This window comes from Podarcis raffonei, chromosome 18, assembly GCF_027172205.1.
Source record: "Podarcis raffonei isolate rPodRaf1 chromosome 18, rPodRaf1.pri, whole genome shotgun sequence".
NCBI lineage: Eukaryota > Metazoa > Chordata > Lepidosauria > Squamata > Lacertidae > Podarcis > Podarcis raffonei.
This window is the reverse complement of record NC_070619.1, coordinates 10,810,117-10,826,847: the sequence shown is the minus strand read 5'-3', so window position 1 is coordinate 10,826,847 and position 16,731 is coordinate 10,810,117. Positions and strand designations below refer to the sequence as shown.

The following is a 16,731-nucleotide window of genomic DNA, read 5'->3' as shown; positions in this document are numbered from 1 at the left end:
AAAACGGCCTCTCTTTTTTGGGAAGGGAGTGGGGTCTATAAACTACGTTGGGGAATATTATCCTTGCAAAACCACCTCTTTCGATATGTAGTTTAAATGCGTCAACGTGACTCGTTTTAAGGTAACTGTTGGGTGGTTTCCGCGTCGATGCAAGCTGCGACCCCACCATAAAAATTAAGGGCAATTCTTACGGTAAAAAGCAAGCACTATTTAAACGAAATTTGTATGGTGTGCTGTTGGCTCAGATGCAAACTCAGATGCAAGTTTCATCCCAGACTCGAAATCAGACAATTACTTAGGGAGGTCTGTGTTTTTAAAAGTTTTTTATTTCATTAAAAAAGAAAAATCCCTGCACCCACAAAAGCAACATACCCACTTCCCTCGCTGCTAAAATAGCTTTTTTCTGTTGCCGTCGTTCAACGCGCAACGCTACGAAAATACAAGATTAAGAAAGTCTATATATGAGCGTCAGAGCTAATTCGTCACAAGGCAAGACACAGACAAGACAGGATTTCTCCTCTCTTTCTCATGAGAAAGAGGATCTAGAGCGTTCTAAAACTAAAGCGGATTAATCCAAATTTTGTGCCAAGGAAACTCGAGATCCTCCGTTGACAAACCAGACCGTTCTGCATTCTGCAACGTAAACCATGGTTAGGGCACAGAGGAAAGAAACCACGATTCCTGGGCTTAGCATTACGGCCGAAGCAGGGGTCATCGTTTTGTTTCGATCCAAATAAATCATAATTGGTAATTCCGTGGGCTGATCAATGTCGTTTCGAGTTACATAAACCACAAACCAAGGTTTGCATGCAACGTAAACCATGGTTAGGGCACAGAGGAAAGAAACCGTGATCCCTGGGCTTAGCGTTACGGCCGAAGCAGGGGTTATAGTTTTGTTTCAATCCAAATAAATCATAATTGAGAATTCCTTGGGCTGATCAATGTAGTTTAGAGTTACATAAACCACAAACCAGGGTTTGCATGCAACGCGAAACCAGGGTTATGGCTCATTTCTCCTGAACAAGGAACTATGGTCTGTTTGATCACAGTAAACCATGGTTTAGGCGAAAAAACGGCCAAGTCTTGCCAGCTGATTTCATTCTGCAAATTAAGCAAAATTACGCATAATTACAAATTATTCTTCTCCGTCCTCCTCTTGGGAAGCGGGGAAAGGGCTTTGAAAACCCCTCACACACGATACAGGGGACCTCTCTTAAATTTCCTGCTCCACTGAAAATGAGGAGAGCAAGAAACTTATCTACGGTTGCAATCGAAATTATTCCAAAAACAAAAACCCATTGCAAATCAAGTTTATTATCGAAATCCACAAACTTTTAGCAGATTGCAAGGAGCAAATAGTTCGACGCGACGGCTGCTCCAAACAGGTTTCCCCAAATTCAGCTGAAAACGCGTCTTTGATTTGATCCTCGCAAATAGCGGAAAATCTGTGAATTTTGATAACAAACCTGTTTTGCAATGGGGGAGGGGTTGAATAATTTTTGATTGCAACTGTCTACAAAAAAAGCACAAAAGCCTGGATTCTTAGAGCAATGAAATCAGGGTCTAATTTTGTTTTGAAAAAAATATTTTTTTTATTTACCCTACAAAATTGTAGGCAATTTTTTTTTCCCGGATGTGAAAATTCCAGGAAATTAACCCTAAAAATAAATAGGTCGAGGCAGTGATACAGCTCAGCGGTGGTTGGGAGACCAGAATAGTGCAGATAAAAATATCTGGCTGGATCAAACCTGAGAGTGAAGTCCCATTAATCTCAGTGGGTCTTACTCCCAAGTAGTCTTACCTGCGACTGCACTGTAAAAACATGGTTTTCAGGCAGGTCTTTTCCACTCTAAAAGTCCTGGAAAGCCACTAACTGAGTCCAGCAATTATGGGCTGGATCTCAAGCCGCATTGCATGGTCCCTTTACCTAGAAAGGAACAGGATCCGTGTAGCTCAGGGACTTTGCACGGAAAAGATCTCAGGTTTAATGTCTGGGTCTCTCCAATTTAAAACGCAACACTTATTTGGGGGGCCCCTGCAAAAATTTAATCTGCATTTCTGACGCAGCATGTGCCCTGTTTGCATCAAACCTTAGCCAGCAATTATCGTAAATTTATTCATTCGTCCCCGCGAGCGACTGTGCCGCAAATCGGAAGTCCTGACTCTGGGCTGGCTGGCCGTGCCGTGAAAACGGCAGCGTTTCAAACAGATCCTTGAGAAATCTAGCCGATTCGAAAGCGGTGCTCTTCTCTTGTTTAAGAAACAGCAGGCAGGCGCAGAAAAATGAGGGGCAAACGCGGATCCATCAATTATAGTCAATTAAGCAGTTTGGAAGAAGGAACACCCTATGGATTTTGTGCCGCAATGTGCGCACCACCGACGTTCTCGCCGCAATAAAACGCCAAAACACCGGCGGCAAAAATTGTGATTCCTGTCGTCGTCTTCCTTCCCCGATAAGAACCGCAGAATTTCGGAGCTGGAGGAACCTTTGCGCAAACATGATTTTTTTACTAATGTTCTAAAATATCTAACCACCCTGACGGACAGCTTTGAGGAGGAATAAGGAGATTGGGAGAAGATTGATCCTGAAACATCTCAGGAGCACAGAAGAGGCACAGTTAAAGAGAGGAGGTCTGGAAGGCGGAGGCAGCTGCAAGAAGGGAGACTTTGAGGAGACGCACAGTTGTGCGACGTTTTCGAGTTGCGCTGTGAGGTCGTGGCTGCTCACAAGTGTTCACTGGAAGAGAGAGAGGGGGATAAGCAATATCATCATCATAATTTATTATTTTTACCCCACCCATCTGGCTGGGTTTCCCCAGCCACTCTGGGCGGCTCCCAAAATATTAAAAACACAATAAAACACCAAACATTAAAAACTTCCCTAAACAGGGCTGCCTTCAGATGCCGTCTAAAAGTCAGAGAGTTGTTTATTTCCTTGACATCTGAAGGGAGGGCGCCACCACCAAGAAGGCCCTCTGTCTGGTTCCCTGTAACCTCGCTTCTCGCAGGGAGGGAACCGCCAGAAGGCCCTCGGGAGATGGACCCCGGTGTCCGAGGTGGAGACACTCCTTCAGGTATACTGGGCCATTTAGGGCTTTCAAGGTCAGCACCAACCCTTTGAATTGTGCCTGGAAACGTCCTGGGAGCCAATGTAGGTCTTTCAGGACCGGTGTTATATGGTCTCCAGATACGTCTGGACTGCAGCTCCCATCAGCCTCAGTCAACACGGCCCACGGTCAGGAATTATGGGAGTTGGAGTCCAGGACCGCAGGTTCCCGCCACTCCAGCGCCACCTACTGCCAGGCTCCCCACCTTCCGCCCATTGAACCGCTACCTGCCAGTGCTCCCCACCTCTCACAACAATTGGCATAATTTGCAAAGGTCCCACCTCCTCTCCGGGCCAGGCAGCCCCCTTCCCGACCCGCCACTCGTGACGGCTGCGTCCTGCGCATGGCTCACCTGGCGATGCGAGACAGAATCTCCTTGACCCGCACCACGAGCCTCTCGTTCTGTACCGGGTTGCTCTCGATGGCGCTGTGGAGCTTCGCCATGTAGAAATCAAGGGTGCTCAATGTCGGGGTCTCCCCGGTGCCTGGGGCAGAAAAACCAATCAGATATCCGCTGACCTCCATCGCACTCTGCAAACTGACCGTCTGCCCATATCGCTATTATTATTTAGGTCCCAGAGTGGATGTGTGTGTGTCTGTTTGTGTGTAGCTGATAAGAAGGTTGGCAGTTTGAATCCCCACGACAGGATGAGCTCCCGTTGCTCGGTCCCTGCTCCTGCCAATAAGGTCCACTATTCAAAAACCTAAAATGTATTGTATATAGGTAAAGGTAAAGGGACCCCTGACCGTTAGGTCCAGACTCTGGGGTTGCGGCGCTCATCTCGCTTTACTGGCCGAGGGAGCTGGCGTACAACTTCCGGATCATGTGGCCAGCAGGACTAAGCCGCTTCTGGCGAACCAGAGCAGCGCACAGAAACACCATTTACCTTCCCGCCGGAGCGGTACCTATTTATCTACTTGCACTTGGACGTGCTTTCGAACTGCTAGGTTGGCAGGAGCAGGGACCGAGCAACGGGAGCTCACCCCGTCATTGCGGGGATTCGAACCACCGACCTTCTGATCGGCAAGCCCTAGGCTCTGTGGTTTAACCCACAGCGCCACCTGCGTCCCAATGGTATATAATTGACTTTTTATTTCTATTCTCTGTATAGCGTGTTGTTGTTTTATTGCTATGGCCGATGGCTGACGCAAATAAAGATTCATTCATTCATTCATTCATTTAGCTACGTCCCGCCCGGTGGGGGCCACCCACCTGGGATTGGCAGGCTGGCAAAGCTGGCGGTCAAGGCTTGGCGCACTGTCTGTAGCTGCTTCTGCAAGGCGATGGTCTGGCGCTCTTCCAGAGCCAATTCCTGCTCCAGGCGCTCTTTGGCGCAACTCATGTTCTCTGTGTGTTTCTGCAAGATGGAGTTCTGCTCCTCAAACTCCGTGTTCACCTTGCGCAGGCGACGGAGCTCCGCTTCCCGGGCTGGAGAAACAAACGGACAACACAGGGAGTGTTAAATTGTGGGTGAACATATCAGACGACACAGCGATTCTTCAAACTGCTCTTGTTTATTCACAGGCCAGGACAGAACTGAACTGAAGGGTTCAATCTGCCTGCTTATATAGAGCTCCAGTACAACGTAACTGTAGCAATTTTCTAAAACTATCCAATCACTGAATGTCACTTTCGATCCCTTATTTGCATAACTATCTACAGTATCCCCCTGCTGGCCCGGGGTGAGAACTTCAGTACATAACAGGGAGAGTATTGGAACAGGAAGTTTGTGGGTGCCCTGCATGGGGAATTTTGCGGGTGATCACGCACCCAGGGGAGTTGGCACCTGTGCATGTCAGGATCAAGGCCGGATTTAGGTTTGGAAGGCCCTCAGCTCCTGAAGGTAGTGCGGCCCTTTATATGTCCAGTTGTCCTTTGTCAGCAACAAATTGTCACTGCTTTTTGTGTTTTGAATATATGCTATATGGTCGTTTAGGGACCTAATAGGTATCTAAAGCCATTTGCACATCACAAAATAGGTATTTTGTCAAAGCAATTGTTGAACTGAAATACAAGAAGTATATCAATAGGTAAAGGGACCCCTGACCATTAGGTCCAGTCGTGGCCGACTCTGGGGTTGCGGCGCTCATCTCGCTTTACTGGCCGAGGGAGCCGGCGTACAGCTTCCGGGTCATGTGGCCAGCAGGACTAAGCCGCTTCTGGCGAACCAGAGCAGCGCACGGAAACGCCGTTTACCTTCCCGCCGGAGCGGTACCTATTTATCTACTTGCACTTTGACGTGCTTTCGAACTGCTAGGTTGGCAGGAGCAGGGACCGAGCAACGGGAGCTCACCCCGTCATTGCGGGGATTCGAACCACTGACCTTCTGATCGGCAAGTCCTAGGCTCTGTGGTTTAACCCACGGCGCCACCCGTGTCCCATAGATAGATAGATAGATAGATAGATAGATAGATAGATAGATGATAGATAGATATAAAAGCTAATCGCCAAATGGCCTTCTCGGTGGTGGCGCCCATCAGATGTCAAGGAGATAAAGACCTTTTAGAAGACATCTGAAGGCAGCCCTGTTTAGGGAAGCTTTTAATGTTTGGTGTTTTATCGTGTTTTTAATTTTCTGGTACCTATTTATCTACTTGCACTTTGAGGTGCTTTCGAACTGCTAGGTTGGCAGGAGCAGGGACCGAGCAACGGGAGCTCACCCCGTCACAGGGATTCAAACCACCGACCTTCTGATCGGCAAGTCCTAGGCTCTGTGGTTTAACCCACAGCGCCACCCGCGTCCCTACCCTATATATAGAAAGGAGCAAACCAGTGGTATTTGAGGGAGCAGGCTAGCAGGCGGGGCCCATGACTTACATACTAGGAGCCTACACAACACAAAACACTGTTGCTGTACGCAGGTTTTATTTCATTTGTTTTTTATCTTATATTTTGGAAATGTACATCCAGTTGTTTTTTCCTTTAAATTTTTTGGGGGCCCCCAAGAGAGTGGGGCCCTAAGCTATAGCTTGTTTAGCTTATACGTAAATCCGGCACTCGTACCCCGGACTTTTGCAAGCCCACGACAGCCTGCTCAGTTCCTTAAATTACCTTTATTCTGGTCCAAGAACTCCTCAGTAAATATGGGGACGTCAAAAGTCGAGAATCCATCGCTGCCTCCTTCTCCGAGCTCATTGAGAAGGAAACAGGTGAACAGAAACAAGAGAACACATAGAAAACTTTGCATTATTTTCCCAGGGAAAATTTGGGGATGAATTGGGAGTTGTGCATGTTTTTTGGGGGGCAGGTGGAAAAAGTCTTAGGAAATCATTTTCTAAATCCCCACAATGCAGAAATGTTCGTTTCGGGGCCTCCTCCCGTGAAAATCACCTTCGGAAAACAAAACCCCCACATTCCTGGACTCCAACCCTCAAGATGGATAAATAGGGGGTAAAACATTCAACTCTTAAATAAATAAGAATAGCCATTATTCTATTTGGTACCCCCAAATCACTATCTAGCAATCAAGGCCCCTTGAAGATATCATGCGTTCCTTGCTTTATATAAAACGCCCAGAGAATTATTATTATTTTTTAAATCATCTATTTTAAGCTGTTTTTCGGGCCGTTACCCCCAGGAAGTGGCAGCTGAAACTTCTGTCTGATAAGAGATTTTCACATCCGGCAGCCAAATTTGCTCTATCAGCTAAGAAGCTCCGTTCCAGCTATGTTACAGCTCCCTAATTTTAATTTCAAAACCTTATTGCATGCTGTAAACTTTTATAGGTCATGTTTTTTTCCAGAATAAAGCGTTGTTCTTACACACCTGGTTGTGCATCGTAAAGGCTATATACGATGAACTGATGGGATTGATTTTTAAAAATGTAAAAGCAAACTTGTAGCAGCGGTGATGGCACATAAAGAACAATCCCAAAATCTAAATTAGGAAAATGCTCATTTGGCCAAATAAAATGTTATGGGCAGTGGGCAAGCTTTGGAGTGCTTCAGAGTGCTTTTCTGGACTGATGAAGAACTCTGCAAATCTCCAAAGCTTGCATACAAGAAAATGCGCTTTTTAATAACAACAACAAAAATTAAATTCTTAAAAGGTAGGATCAGGGGGAATGGGCTGATGAAGAACTCTGCAAATCTCCAAAGCTTGCATGCAAGAAAATGTGCTTTTAATAACAACAACAACAAAAATTAAATTCTTAAAATGAAGTTTTGGGAGGGATGAGCTGATGAAGAACTCTGCTAATCTCCAAAGCTTGCATGTAAGAAAATGCGCTTCTAATAACAGCCACAAAATTAAATTCTTAAAAGGAAGGTCTGGGGGGAATGGGATGACGAAGAACTCTGCAAATCTCCAAAGCCTGCATACAAGAAAATTGGTTTTTAACAAAAGCAACAACAAAATTAAATTCTTAAAAGGAAGGTCTGGGGAGATGGGCGGATGAAGAACTCTGCAAATCTACGAAGCTTGCATACAAGAAAATTTGCTTTTGATAACAACAGCAACAAAATTAAATTCTTAAAAGGTAGGTCTGGGGGCATGGGCTGACGAAGAACTCTGCAAATCTCCAAAGCCTGCATACAAGAAAATTGCTTTTTAACAGAAGCAACAAAATTTAATTCTTAAAAAGAAGGTCTGGGGCATTTCCTCTGATAGCCTGATTTACCTTGTACCCGTTCAGCAGCGTGTTCACGACTCCAGAACCGGCATCCTCTGAAAGGTATTTTTAAAAAAGCAATAATAACGTCAACAGAAAGTAGGGAGATGGTGACTCAACTGAGCACACAGAATGATTTGGGGAGCATAGGCAGGATTCTAGCCAAGATCCCCAAAACCTGAGGCTCCCCCTCTTTCCCAACCCCAGGCTGCTAAATTTGCAATTTGTGCTAAAAGACACGACACAAAAGGAAAGGAGGGAGGAGGAGGGAAAAGGAAAACGAGCGAACACGTCAGGCAATCTGTCACTCTTACAAGGCCTCTTCCCCAAAAGTTTAATAAGGTCGATAACTCCCCGTGAAGGAGGCTACCCCTTCTGTTTGTTTCTTTCTTTCTTTCAAATAATATTTATTATACATCCATTTACATAAACTTAATACAATATGTACAGTACATACATTACCTACATACATACACACCATAAATGTTTGACTCCCAACTCTTCTCATTGAGTTGTTTTACAATTTATTAATCGGTACGCATTTCGTTCTTATTATTCCGCTTTCCCATTTTTTATCTAGACAAATTTTATTCGCCTTACAAAACTCCTGGCAAACCTACTAGCGACTCTCTCACCTTTCTTGATTTTTTTCTCCTGCATCTTCTCGGCACACATCTTGTAGGCTTCGGACTGCTGATATTCCCTCAGCTCCTTCATGTACTGTTGCTTCTCGCGCTCGGCCTCATCCAGGTAACGCTGGAACGACGGAGGGAGAAGGGTCAGCCTCCCTCTGCGACCCGCAAGCCCCCTCTGGTCTTATTTGCAGCTGGCAATCCCCTCTCCCCTTTACAGTGGTACATTGGGTCACAGACGCTTCAGGTTAGAGACTCGGCTAACACAGAAATATTCCCTCGGGTTAAGAACTTTGCTTCAGGATGAGAACAGATATCGTGCTCTGGCAGTGGGAGGCCCCATTAGCGAAAGTGGTGCTTCAGGTTAAGCACAGTTTCAGGTTAAGAATGGACCTCTGGAACAAATTAAGTACTTAACCCGAGGTACCACTGTAATAAGATTATTATTATTATCTTTACCATCTTTAACAGTTTCAGGTTAAGAACAGACCTCTGGAACGAATTAAGTATTTAATTAAGTATTTAACCGGAGGTACCACTGTACACAGGACACCGGTGGCGCTGTGGGTTAAACCACAGAGCCTAGGACTTGCCGATCAGAAGGTCGGCGGTTCGAATCCCCGCAATGACGGGGTGAGCTCCCGTTGCTCGGTCCCTGCTCCTGCCAACCTAGCAGTTCGAAAGCACGTCAAAGTGCAAGTAGATAAATAGGTACCGCTCTGGCGGGAAGGTAAACAGCGTTTCCGTGCGCTGCTCTGGTTCGCCAGAAGCAGCTTAGCCCTGCTGGCCACATGACCCGGAAGCTGTACGCCGGCTCCCTCGGCCAGTAAAGCGAGATGAGCGCCGCAACCCCAGAGTCGGCCACGACTGGACCTAATGGTCAGGGGTCCCTTTACCTTTACCTTACCACTGTACACCCAACCAACCAACCCCCCCCCAGCTCACCCCAGCCCTCTCTCCTCTTGCAGTGCCCAGAATTCGGTGGTTAATTAACAACAAAAACAACCTCATACCCTACCCATCTGGCCAGGCCTCTCAAGCCACTCTGGGCGGCTCCCAACAGAATATTAAAAACACGATAAAACATCAAACTCCCCTAAGCAGGGCTGCCTGTTTAACAGGTTGAGGTTGAATCCTGACAAGACAAAAGGACTGTTTTGGGGGGACAGGGGGCAGGCAGGTGTGGGGGACTCCCTGGTCCTGAATGGGGTGACTGTGCCCCCAAAGGACCAGGTGCGCAGCCTGGGAGTCATTTTGGACTCACAGCTGTCCATGGAGGCGCAGGTCAGTTCTGTGTGTCCAGGGCAGGATGAGACCCTCCCTGCCCGCGGACTGTCTGGCCAGAGTGGTGCATGCTCTGGTTATCTCCTGCTTGGACTACTGCCATGCACTCTACGTGGGGCTACCTTTGAAGGTGACCCAGAAACGACAACTAATCCAGAATGTGGCAGCCAGACTGGGGACTGGGAGCAGCCGCCGGGACCACATAACACCGGTCCTGAAAGACCTACATTGGCTCCCAGTACGTTTCTGAGCACAATTCAAAGTGTTGGTGCTGACCTTGAAAGCCCTAAATGGCCCAGTAAACCTGAAGGAGCATCTCCACCCCTATCATTTGGCCGGACACTGAGGTCCAGCTCCGAGGGCCTTCTGGCGGTTCCCTCCCTGCGAGAAGCGAGGTTACAGGGAACCGGGCAGAGGGCCTTCTCGGTGGTGGCACCTGCCCTGTGGAACGCCCTCCCACCAGATTTCAAGGAAATAAACAACTACCTGACTTTTAGAAGACATCTGAAGGCAGCCCTGTTTAGGGAAGCTTTTAACGTTTAATAGACTATTGTATTTTAATATTCTGTTGGAAGCCGCCCAGAGTGGCTGGCGAAACCCAGCCAGATGGGCGGGGTATAAAGAATAAATTTATTATTATTATTATTATTATTATTACAGGCATTGCCGCCTCCGTCCGAGAAGGCAGATCAGAGCCATCGTGGCTAAAAGCCCATCGTTGACTCTCCTCCATGAAAATTCAGCCAATCTCACCTGTTTATCCGCCGGCTGGAGTTTGCTCCATTCTGCACCCAACATCTTCGTGATCTCTGGGAAGGGCAGATCCGGGTGTTGCATACGAATCAGCTCCCGCCGTTCGTTCAGGAAGCGGACGTATCCTGTCACCGGGGCCTTTGGCCCGTTCGGGAGAATCTTCTTCCTCTTCTTCCCTTTCGGCCAGCCCCTCTTCTTCACGGGCTACTCAGGAGAAAAACAGGAGATAGCTGAACACCCATGGCTGGAACTTATATCAAGCTGGGGGTTCCGGCTTGCATTAGAAAGCAAACACAGGTTTCTAGTCCCCATATGCTCAGAGCGTTGTTTGGAAGGGGGAACTTTCTGATGATAATAGCTGCCCTGCAAAGCTGCAAAATAATTCCTGACAAGTGGGCATCCGACCTCTGTTGGAAAACCTCCAGCAAAGGCGGACTTGCTGCCAGAAAGTTTAGTTGGAATCTATTTATTTACCTAGACAGCATCTTAAAAAGTAGAGACATCACCGTGCCAACAAAGGTCCGTATAGTAAAAGCTATGGTTTTCCCAGTTGTGATGTATGGAAGTGAGAGCTGGACCATAAAGAAGGCTGATCGCCGGAGAATGGATGCTTTTGAATTCTGGTGCTGGAGGAGACTCTTGAGAGTCCCATGGACTGCAAGAAGACCAAACCTCTCCATTCAGAAGGAAATCAGCCCTGAGTGCTCACTGGAAGGACAGATCCTGAAGCTGAGGCTCCAAGATTTGGGCACCTCATGAGAAGAGAAGACTCCCTGGAAAAGACCCTGATGTTGGGAAAGATGGAGGGCAGAAGGAGAAGGGGGCGACAGAGGACGAGATGGTGGGACAGTTTTCTCGAAGCTACCAGCATGAGTTTGACCAAACTGCGGGAGGCAGTGGAAGACAGGAGTGCCTGGCGTGCTCTGGTCCAGGGGGTCACGAAGAGGCGGACACGATTAACGACTAAACAACAAATTTATGTATGCAACAACTGCGGCCCCAAAGTGTTTCATTAGCCGCCAAAATGAAAGCAAACAAACCCCTGTGTTGCAAAGAGAACGTCAGCCATGTCTAGTCAAAACGATGACCGTGTACCTACGCAATAGACAATCTTTTATAGAATTCCTTCAAACCATAACAAGTCCAAAATGAAATCTTTAGTCTCAAAGTCTCTGAAAAGCTTTAAATGAAGCGAGGTACAGTGGTGCCCCGCAAGACGACTGCCTCGCAAGACGAAAAACCCGCTAGATGAAAGGGTTTTCCGTTTTTGAGTTGCTTCGCAAGACGATTTTCCCTATGGGCTTGCTTCGCAAGACGGAAACATCTTGCGAGTCTTGCGATTTTTTTCGCTTCCCCCCCCCCTTTTTCTAAGCCGCTAAGCCGCTAATAGCCTTTTAGCCGCTAAGCCTCTAAGCCTTTAATAGCCACTAAGCCGCTAAACCGCTAATAGCGCTAATCCGCTAAGCGGGTTGCTTCGCAAGACGAAAAAAACCGCTAGACGAAGAGACTCGCAGAACGGATTATTTTCGTCTTGCGAGGCACCACTGTACCAGACTTTGTACGATGAAAGACAAGCTGTGAAGTTTTGTGTACAGTGGTACCTCGGGTTACAGGCGCTTCAGGTTACAGACTCCACTAACCCAGAAATAGCGCTTCAGTTTAAGAACTTTGCATCAGGATGAGAACAGAAATCGCGTGGCGGCAGCGGGAGGCCCCATTAGCTAAAGTGGTGCTTCAGGTTAAGAACAGTTTCAGGTTAAGAACAGACCTCCGGAACGAATTAGGTACTTAACCCGAGGTACCACTGTATTCAGCAAATATGATGTCCCACACTGAACAGCGATTCCGGATATTGATTACTGTTTCATAGAATTCTTCGTCAGTGTGGTGGGAGGATATAGAATTGCTTCATAAACCTGTCTTATTTCGAATGAATGTATGTAAATGAAAATATCAAATGGCCACATGACCAGGAAGCTGTCTGCGGACAAACGCCAGCTCCCTCGGCCACTAAAACGAGATGAGCGCCGCAACCCCAGAGTCGTCCGCGACTGGACCTAACGGTCAGGGGTCCCTTTACCTTTAAGTGCTTGAAAAATTATAATGAATTTTTTGGTTTGTTTAAGGCGAGATTCCACCACAACCACCCCCTGTTCCTTCAGATCAATATTGAGACCTGGTTGCGCAGAGGTGCAGCAGAAGTTGGCAACAACGGCAGTGAGGGGAGACAGAGGCAGGCTCCCGGCCCCCGGGGACAAAAAATCTTTAGCTTTGGGGTGCCAAGATCCCAAGTGGCTAAAACCCTCCCTGCCCGCGGACTGTCTCACCAGAGTGGTGCATGCTCTGGTTATCTCCCGCTTGGACTACTGCAATGCGCTCTATGTGGGGCTACCTTGGAAGGTGACCCGGAAATTGCAACTAATCCAGAATGCGGCAGCTAAACTACAGACTGGGAGTGGCCGCCGAGACCACGTAACACCGGTCCTGAAAGACCTACATTGGCTCCCAGGATGTTTCCGAGCACAATTCAAAGTGTTGATGCTGACCTTGAAAGCCCTAAACGGCCTCGGTCCAGTATATCTGAAGGAGCGTCTCCACCCCCATCGCCCAGCCCGGACACTGAGATCCAGCGCCGAGGGCCTTCTGGCAGTTCCCTCATTGCGAGAAACAAAATTACAGGGAACCAGGCAGAGGGCCTTCTTGGTAGTGGCGCCCGCCCTGTGGAACGCCCTCCCGTCAGATGTCAAGGAAATAAACAACTACCAGACTTTAAGAAGACATCTGAAGGCAGCCCTGTTTAGGGAAGCTTTTAATGTTTAAAAGGTGATTGTATTTTAGTGTTCTGTTGGAAGCCACCCAGAGTGGCTGAGGAAACCCAGCCAGATGGGCGGGGTATAAATAATAAATTATTATTATTATTATTATTATTATTATTATTATTATTATTAGGGGAAATCTCATAGCCCCGACATATAGACGCACCAGGAGTCTCACCTCTTCTTCGCCATGTGGCTTTTCTGCGATCAGACGAGGGGCTTCGCTTTTCTCCTGTTTGATTGCCACCAGGAAACCCCCCGGCTGGGTTTTCCCCGCAGCGTTCCTGAAACCAAGAAAAGCACGCACGCGAAAAAGGTTACACGGAACTGCAAATTTACCGCGAATTTCCACCCGTAAAAGGAAGCTTGCGTTTATTTATTTTCCTAAAAGACTCTGTTGATTTGTCAACCCAAAAGAATTACGGTAATAAAAATGATCTCTTTGATAGCTGAACAAACGAAGACGCCGCCTTCCCACCTGGCGCTTCCGAACCAGGATTTGAAAAGTAAAAGGTTTTCTTTCTCACCTCTGCCATGCCAAAACCTTTAATCTTGATAGTTTGGCCGGCGTTCAAGCATTTGGCAACTTGAAAAAGCACCAACACAAAATACGGTCAATACTCACAGAAGTCCAGCCGCTTGCCTGGCGCCGTGGGACATTTTCTGTTCGTTGGTGTTGAGAAACTCAGGCGACCGCTCTTAACAGGGAGCCTGAAAAGAGACGATTCAGGACTTAATGCGAAAAGCACGGGAGGAAAGTAAGAGCGGGCGTGTTTCGCACGGGGACCCTGGAACGTTTTGCACGGGGACCCCCTTTCTGTTTCAACGCACAAACTTTTCCCCCTCCAATTTTTATTATTATTATTCATTTTATAACACATATAAGAAACAGAAACAGAAAAGACAAACAATACGAACAAATTCTTGTCATATCCTTATTTTTCTAAACATTGTTAAGTGGGCTTCCCCAAGTCCCACCTATCTGATTTTCATTTTACTTCATCTTTAGCAGTTTACACATATCCTAATTTCTAACCATCTTTTTTTTTAACCACACTTAAAATAACTCCACATTTTATCACTTACAAATAATACTATTTTAAAATACCCTATCTACTACTTCTAACCCTACAGCCTATATCCACTTCCAAAGCTATTCTAAGGTTTAAATATTAACATATTTTTTCAAATATTCCTTAAACTTCTTCCAATCTTCTTCCACCGTCTCTTCTCTCTGGTCTGGGAGTCAGTTTGGCAAGTTCCATATAGTCCACAACACACAAACTCTTTGCCAGGAAACCGTATCGCTGCGCTGGTCCATCGCGCGTTTCCGACAGGGTAAACCTCGTAAGTGAAGGCACAGGTTGGGTCAGGCTAGAGGACCCTCAGAGGTCTCTTCCGAATTTACAAGCCTATGATTCAACACTGGAGGGAGAGCCAGACCCTCCAAGTGTCCCTATTGTCCGGGGACAGTCCCAGATTTACAGAAAATGTCCAGGTTTCTGATCTGACCCTGGAGTGTCCGCTTTTCCTTAGGACGTCTCTATTTTCAGGGGAGAAACGTTGGAGGGTCTGGAATAGGACGTCCCTATTTTCAGAGGAGAAACGTTGGAGGGGATGGAATAGGATGTCCCTATTAACAGGGGAGAAACGTTGGAGGGGATGGAATAGGACGTCCCTATTTTCAGGGGAGAAATGTTGGAGGGGGTGGAATAGGACGTCCTTATTTTCAGGGGAGAAATGTTGGAGGGTCTGGAGTCATGTGACCCCCGATCCAAGGACGTAAGTAACTACGCAACTTTTAGAAGACATCTGAAGGCAGCCCTGGATAAGAAAGTTTTTAATATATATATATATATATTGGAAGCCAATATATATAAAACGGGACGCGGGTGGCGCTGTGGGTAAAACCTCAGTGCCTAGGACTTGCTGATCGTAAGGTCGGCGGTTCGAATCCCTGCGGCGGGGTGAGCTCCCATCGTTCGGTCCCAGCTCCTGCCCACCTAGCAGTTCGAAAGCACCCCTAAATGCAAGTAGATAACTAGGTACCGCTTTCTAGCGGGAAGTTAAACGGCGTTTCCGTGTGCTGCGCTGGTGCCGGCTCGCCAGAGCAGCTTCGTCACGCTGGCCTCGTGACCTGGAAGTGTCTTCGGACGGCGCCGGCTCCCAGCCTCTTGAGCGAGATGAGCGCGCAACCCTAGAGTCGGTCACGACTGGCCCGTACGGGCAGGGGTACCTTTACCTTTTATATTGAAGCCACCCAAAGTGGCTGGGAGAACCCAGGTCAGATGGGCAGGATGTATAAATCGCAAAACAACAAGAACAACAATAGAAAAGGACATCTATATTTTCATGGTAGTAAAGTTGGAGGGGATGTAGTTATGCGACCCCCCTCCCCCCGCCCTCAGCCAAGGAGATAAGTAACACTTCTCCAACGAAAATAGGAACGTCCTATTCAATAATAACAATAACAATAACAATGGGAAACTCGCTATTTTCGTGGGGCAAATGTTGGGAGGCTACAGAAGGGCGCCTACAGAGATGGAGGGAGATCACCCTTAGCTCCTTCCGGAAGATCTCCTTAAAATTAAATGCAAACAGGGACCAGAGACCCCACACCACCTCCCCAGCCAGGGGAATTGGGGAATTGCAATAGGGCTAGGGGCAAAGAGAGATGGGGGTAGAGAGACAGACAGGCACCATTGCATTCGCATTCATTAATCTTGGAAAAAGTAAATAGAGCCCCCCCCTTTTATGCAATATTTTCCCTTCCCTGGCTCCCCCCTCCCTTAAAAAAAACAAGAAAAATTAGCTATAGGGCCGAGGGTCGGGTTGGGGGGCAGAGAGACAGGCAGGCACCATTGCATTCGCATTAATCCACTTGGAAAAAGTAAATATTGCCTTTTGCAATATGTTTCCTTCCCAGGCTCCCCCCTCCCTTAAAAAAAACAAAAAAAAAATTAGCTATAGGGCCGAGGGTCGGGTTGGGGGGCAGAGAGACAGGCAGGCACCAATGCATTAGCATTAATTAATCTTGGAAAAAGTAAACAGAGCCCCCGCCTTTTGCAATATTATTCCTTCCCAGCCTCCCCCTCCCTTAAAAAACACACACAAAAATTGGATTATTTTTTATAAATTTAAAAAATAAAAAAATCCTAGATCTCCCCCTCTCGCAGATGCCCAGATCTGCCCCCTCCCCGACCCACCAGCCCGGATTAATAACACCGATAAAAATAAAAATATTAAATAGAAACCTTTGCAAAAGTTTCCCCAGTCTTTCATCCGCAGAAGCGCCGCCCCTTTCGCAGCTGGGTCCTTATGCAAATGACCGCCCTCTCCCCGGGCGCGGATTGGACGGGACTCGCCGCCGCCGCGCTCCTGATTGGCTCGCTCGCGTTCCATCGCTTCCCCCGCCCCCGCCCCGCCCCTACCCGCCATCGCTTTTCCTTCCAGCGGCGGCCGCGCGGAATGGAACGCATCACGGCTCGGAGGCGACGCGGATTGGCCGAGGGCGGAACCAATTGGAGAG

General features: G+C 47.5%; 1 protein-coding gene across 3 annotated transcripts; it reads right to left on the bottom strand.

Annotated features, from left to right (window-relative positions):
• Positions 1-1,748: 1,748 nt before the first annotated feature.
• On the bottom strand, positions 1,749-16,560 carry HMG20B (high mobility group 20B). 3 transcript variants are annotated; one of them, XM_053372667.1, is made up of 10 exons: positions 16,457-16,560; positions 13,828-13,913; positions 13,369-13,486; positions 10,387-10,590; positions 8,353-8,473; positions 7,727-7,773; positions 6,160-6,238; positions 4,321-4,536; positions 3,460-3,592; positions 1,749-2,737 (listed from the first exon to the last, which is right to left on the bottom strand). In XM_053372667.1, the coding sequence occupies exons 2-10, from the start codon at positions 13,860-13,862 to the stop codon at positions 2,725-2,727; spliced, it is 966 nt and encodes a 321-aa protein (XP_053228642.1). In that variant the 5' UTR covers positions 13,863-13,913; positions 16,457-16,560; the 3' UTR covers positions 1,749-2,724. The 3 variants fall into 3 exon arrangements, with proteins under 3 accessions (XP_053228642.1, XP_053228644.1, XP_053228643.1); XM_053372669.1 differs by having other exon boundaries at positions 13,381-13,486; XM_053372668.1 differs by lacking the exon at positions 1,749-2,737 and having other exon boundaries at positions 3,456-3,592.
• Between the last annotated feature and the right edge of the window lie 171 nt (positions 16,561-16,731).

What these genes read in the sequence shown, in the direction of transcription:
- HMG20B (XM_053372667.1), bottom strand. Translation starts at nt 13,862, where the DNA reads ATGTCCCACGGCGCCAGGCAAGCGGCTGGACTTCT. An exon ending in CGCTGCTGAACGGGTACAAG is followed by an intron (nt 6,239 to 7,726) that starts GTAAATCAGGCT and finishes CTTCTCAATGAG; the next exon opens with CTCGGAGAAGGAGGCAGCGA. An exon ending in TGCCAGCCTGCCAATCCCAG is followed by an intron (nt 3,593 to 4,320) that starts GTGGGTGGCCCC and finishes TTTCTGCCCCAG; the next exon opens with GCACCGGGGAGACCCCGACA.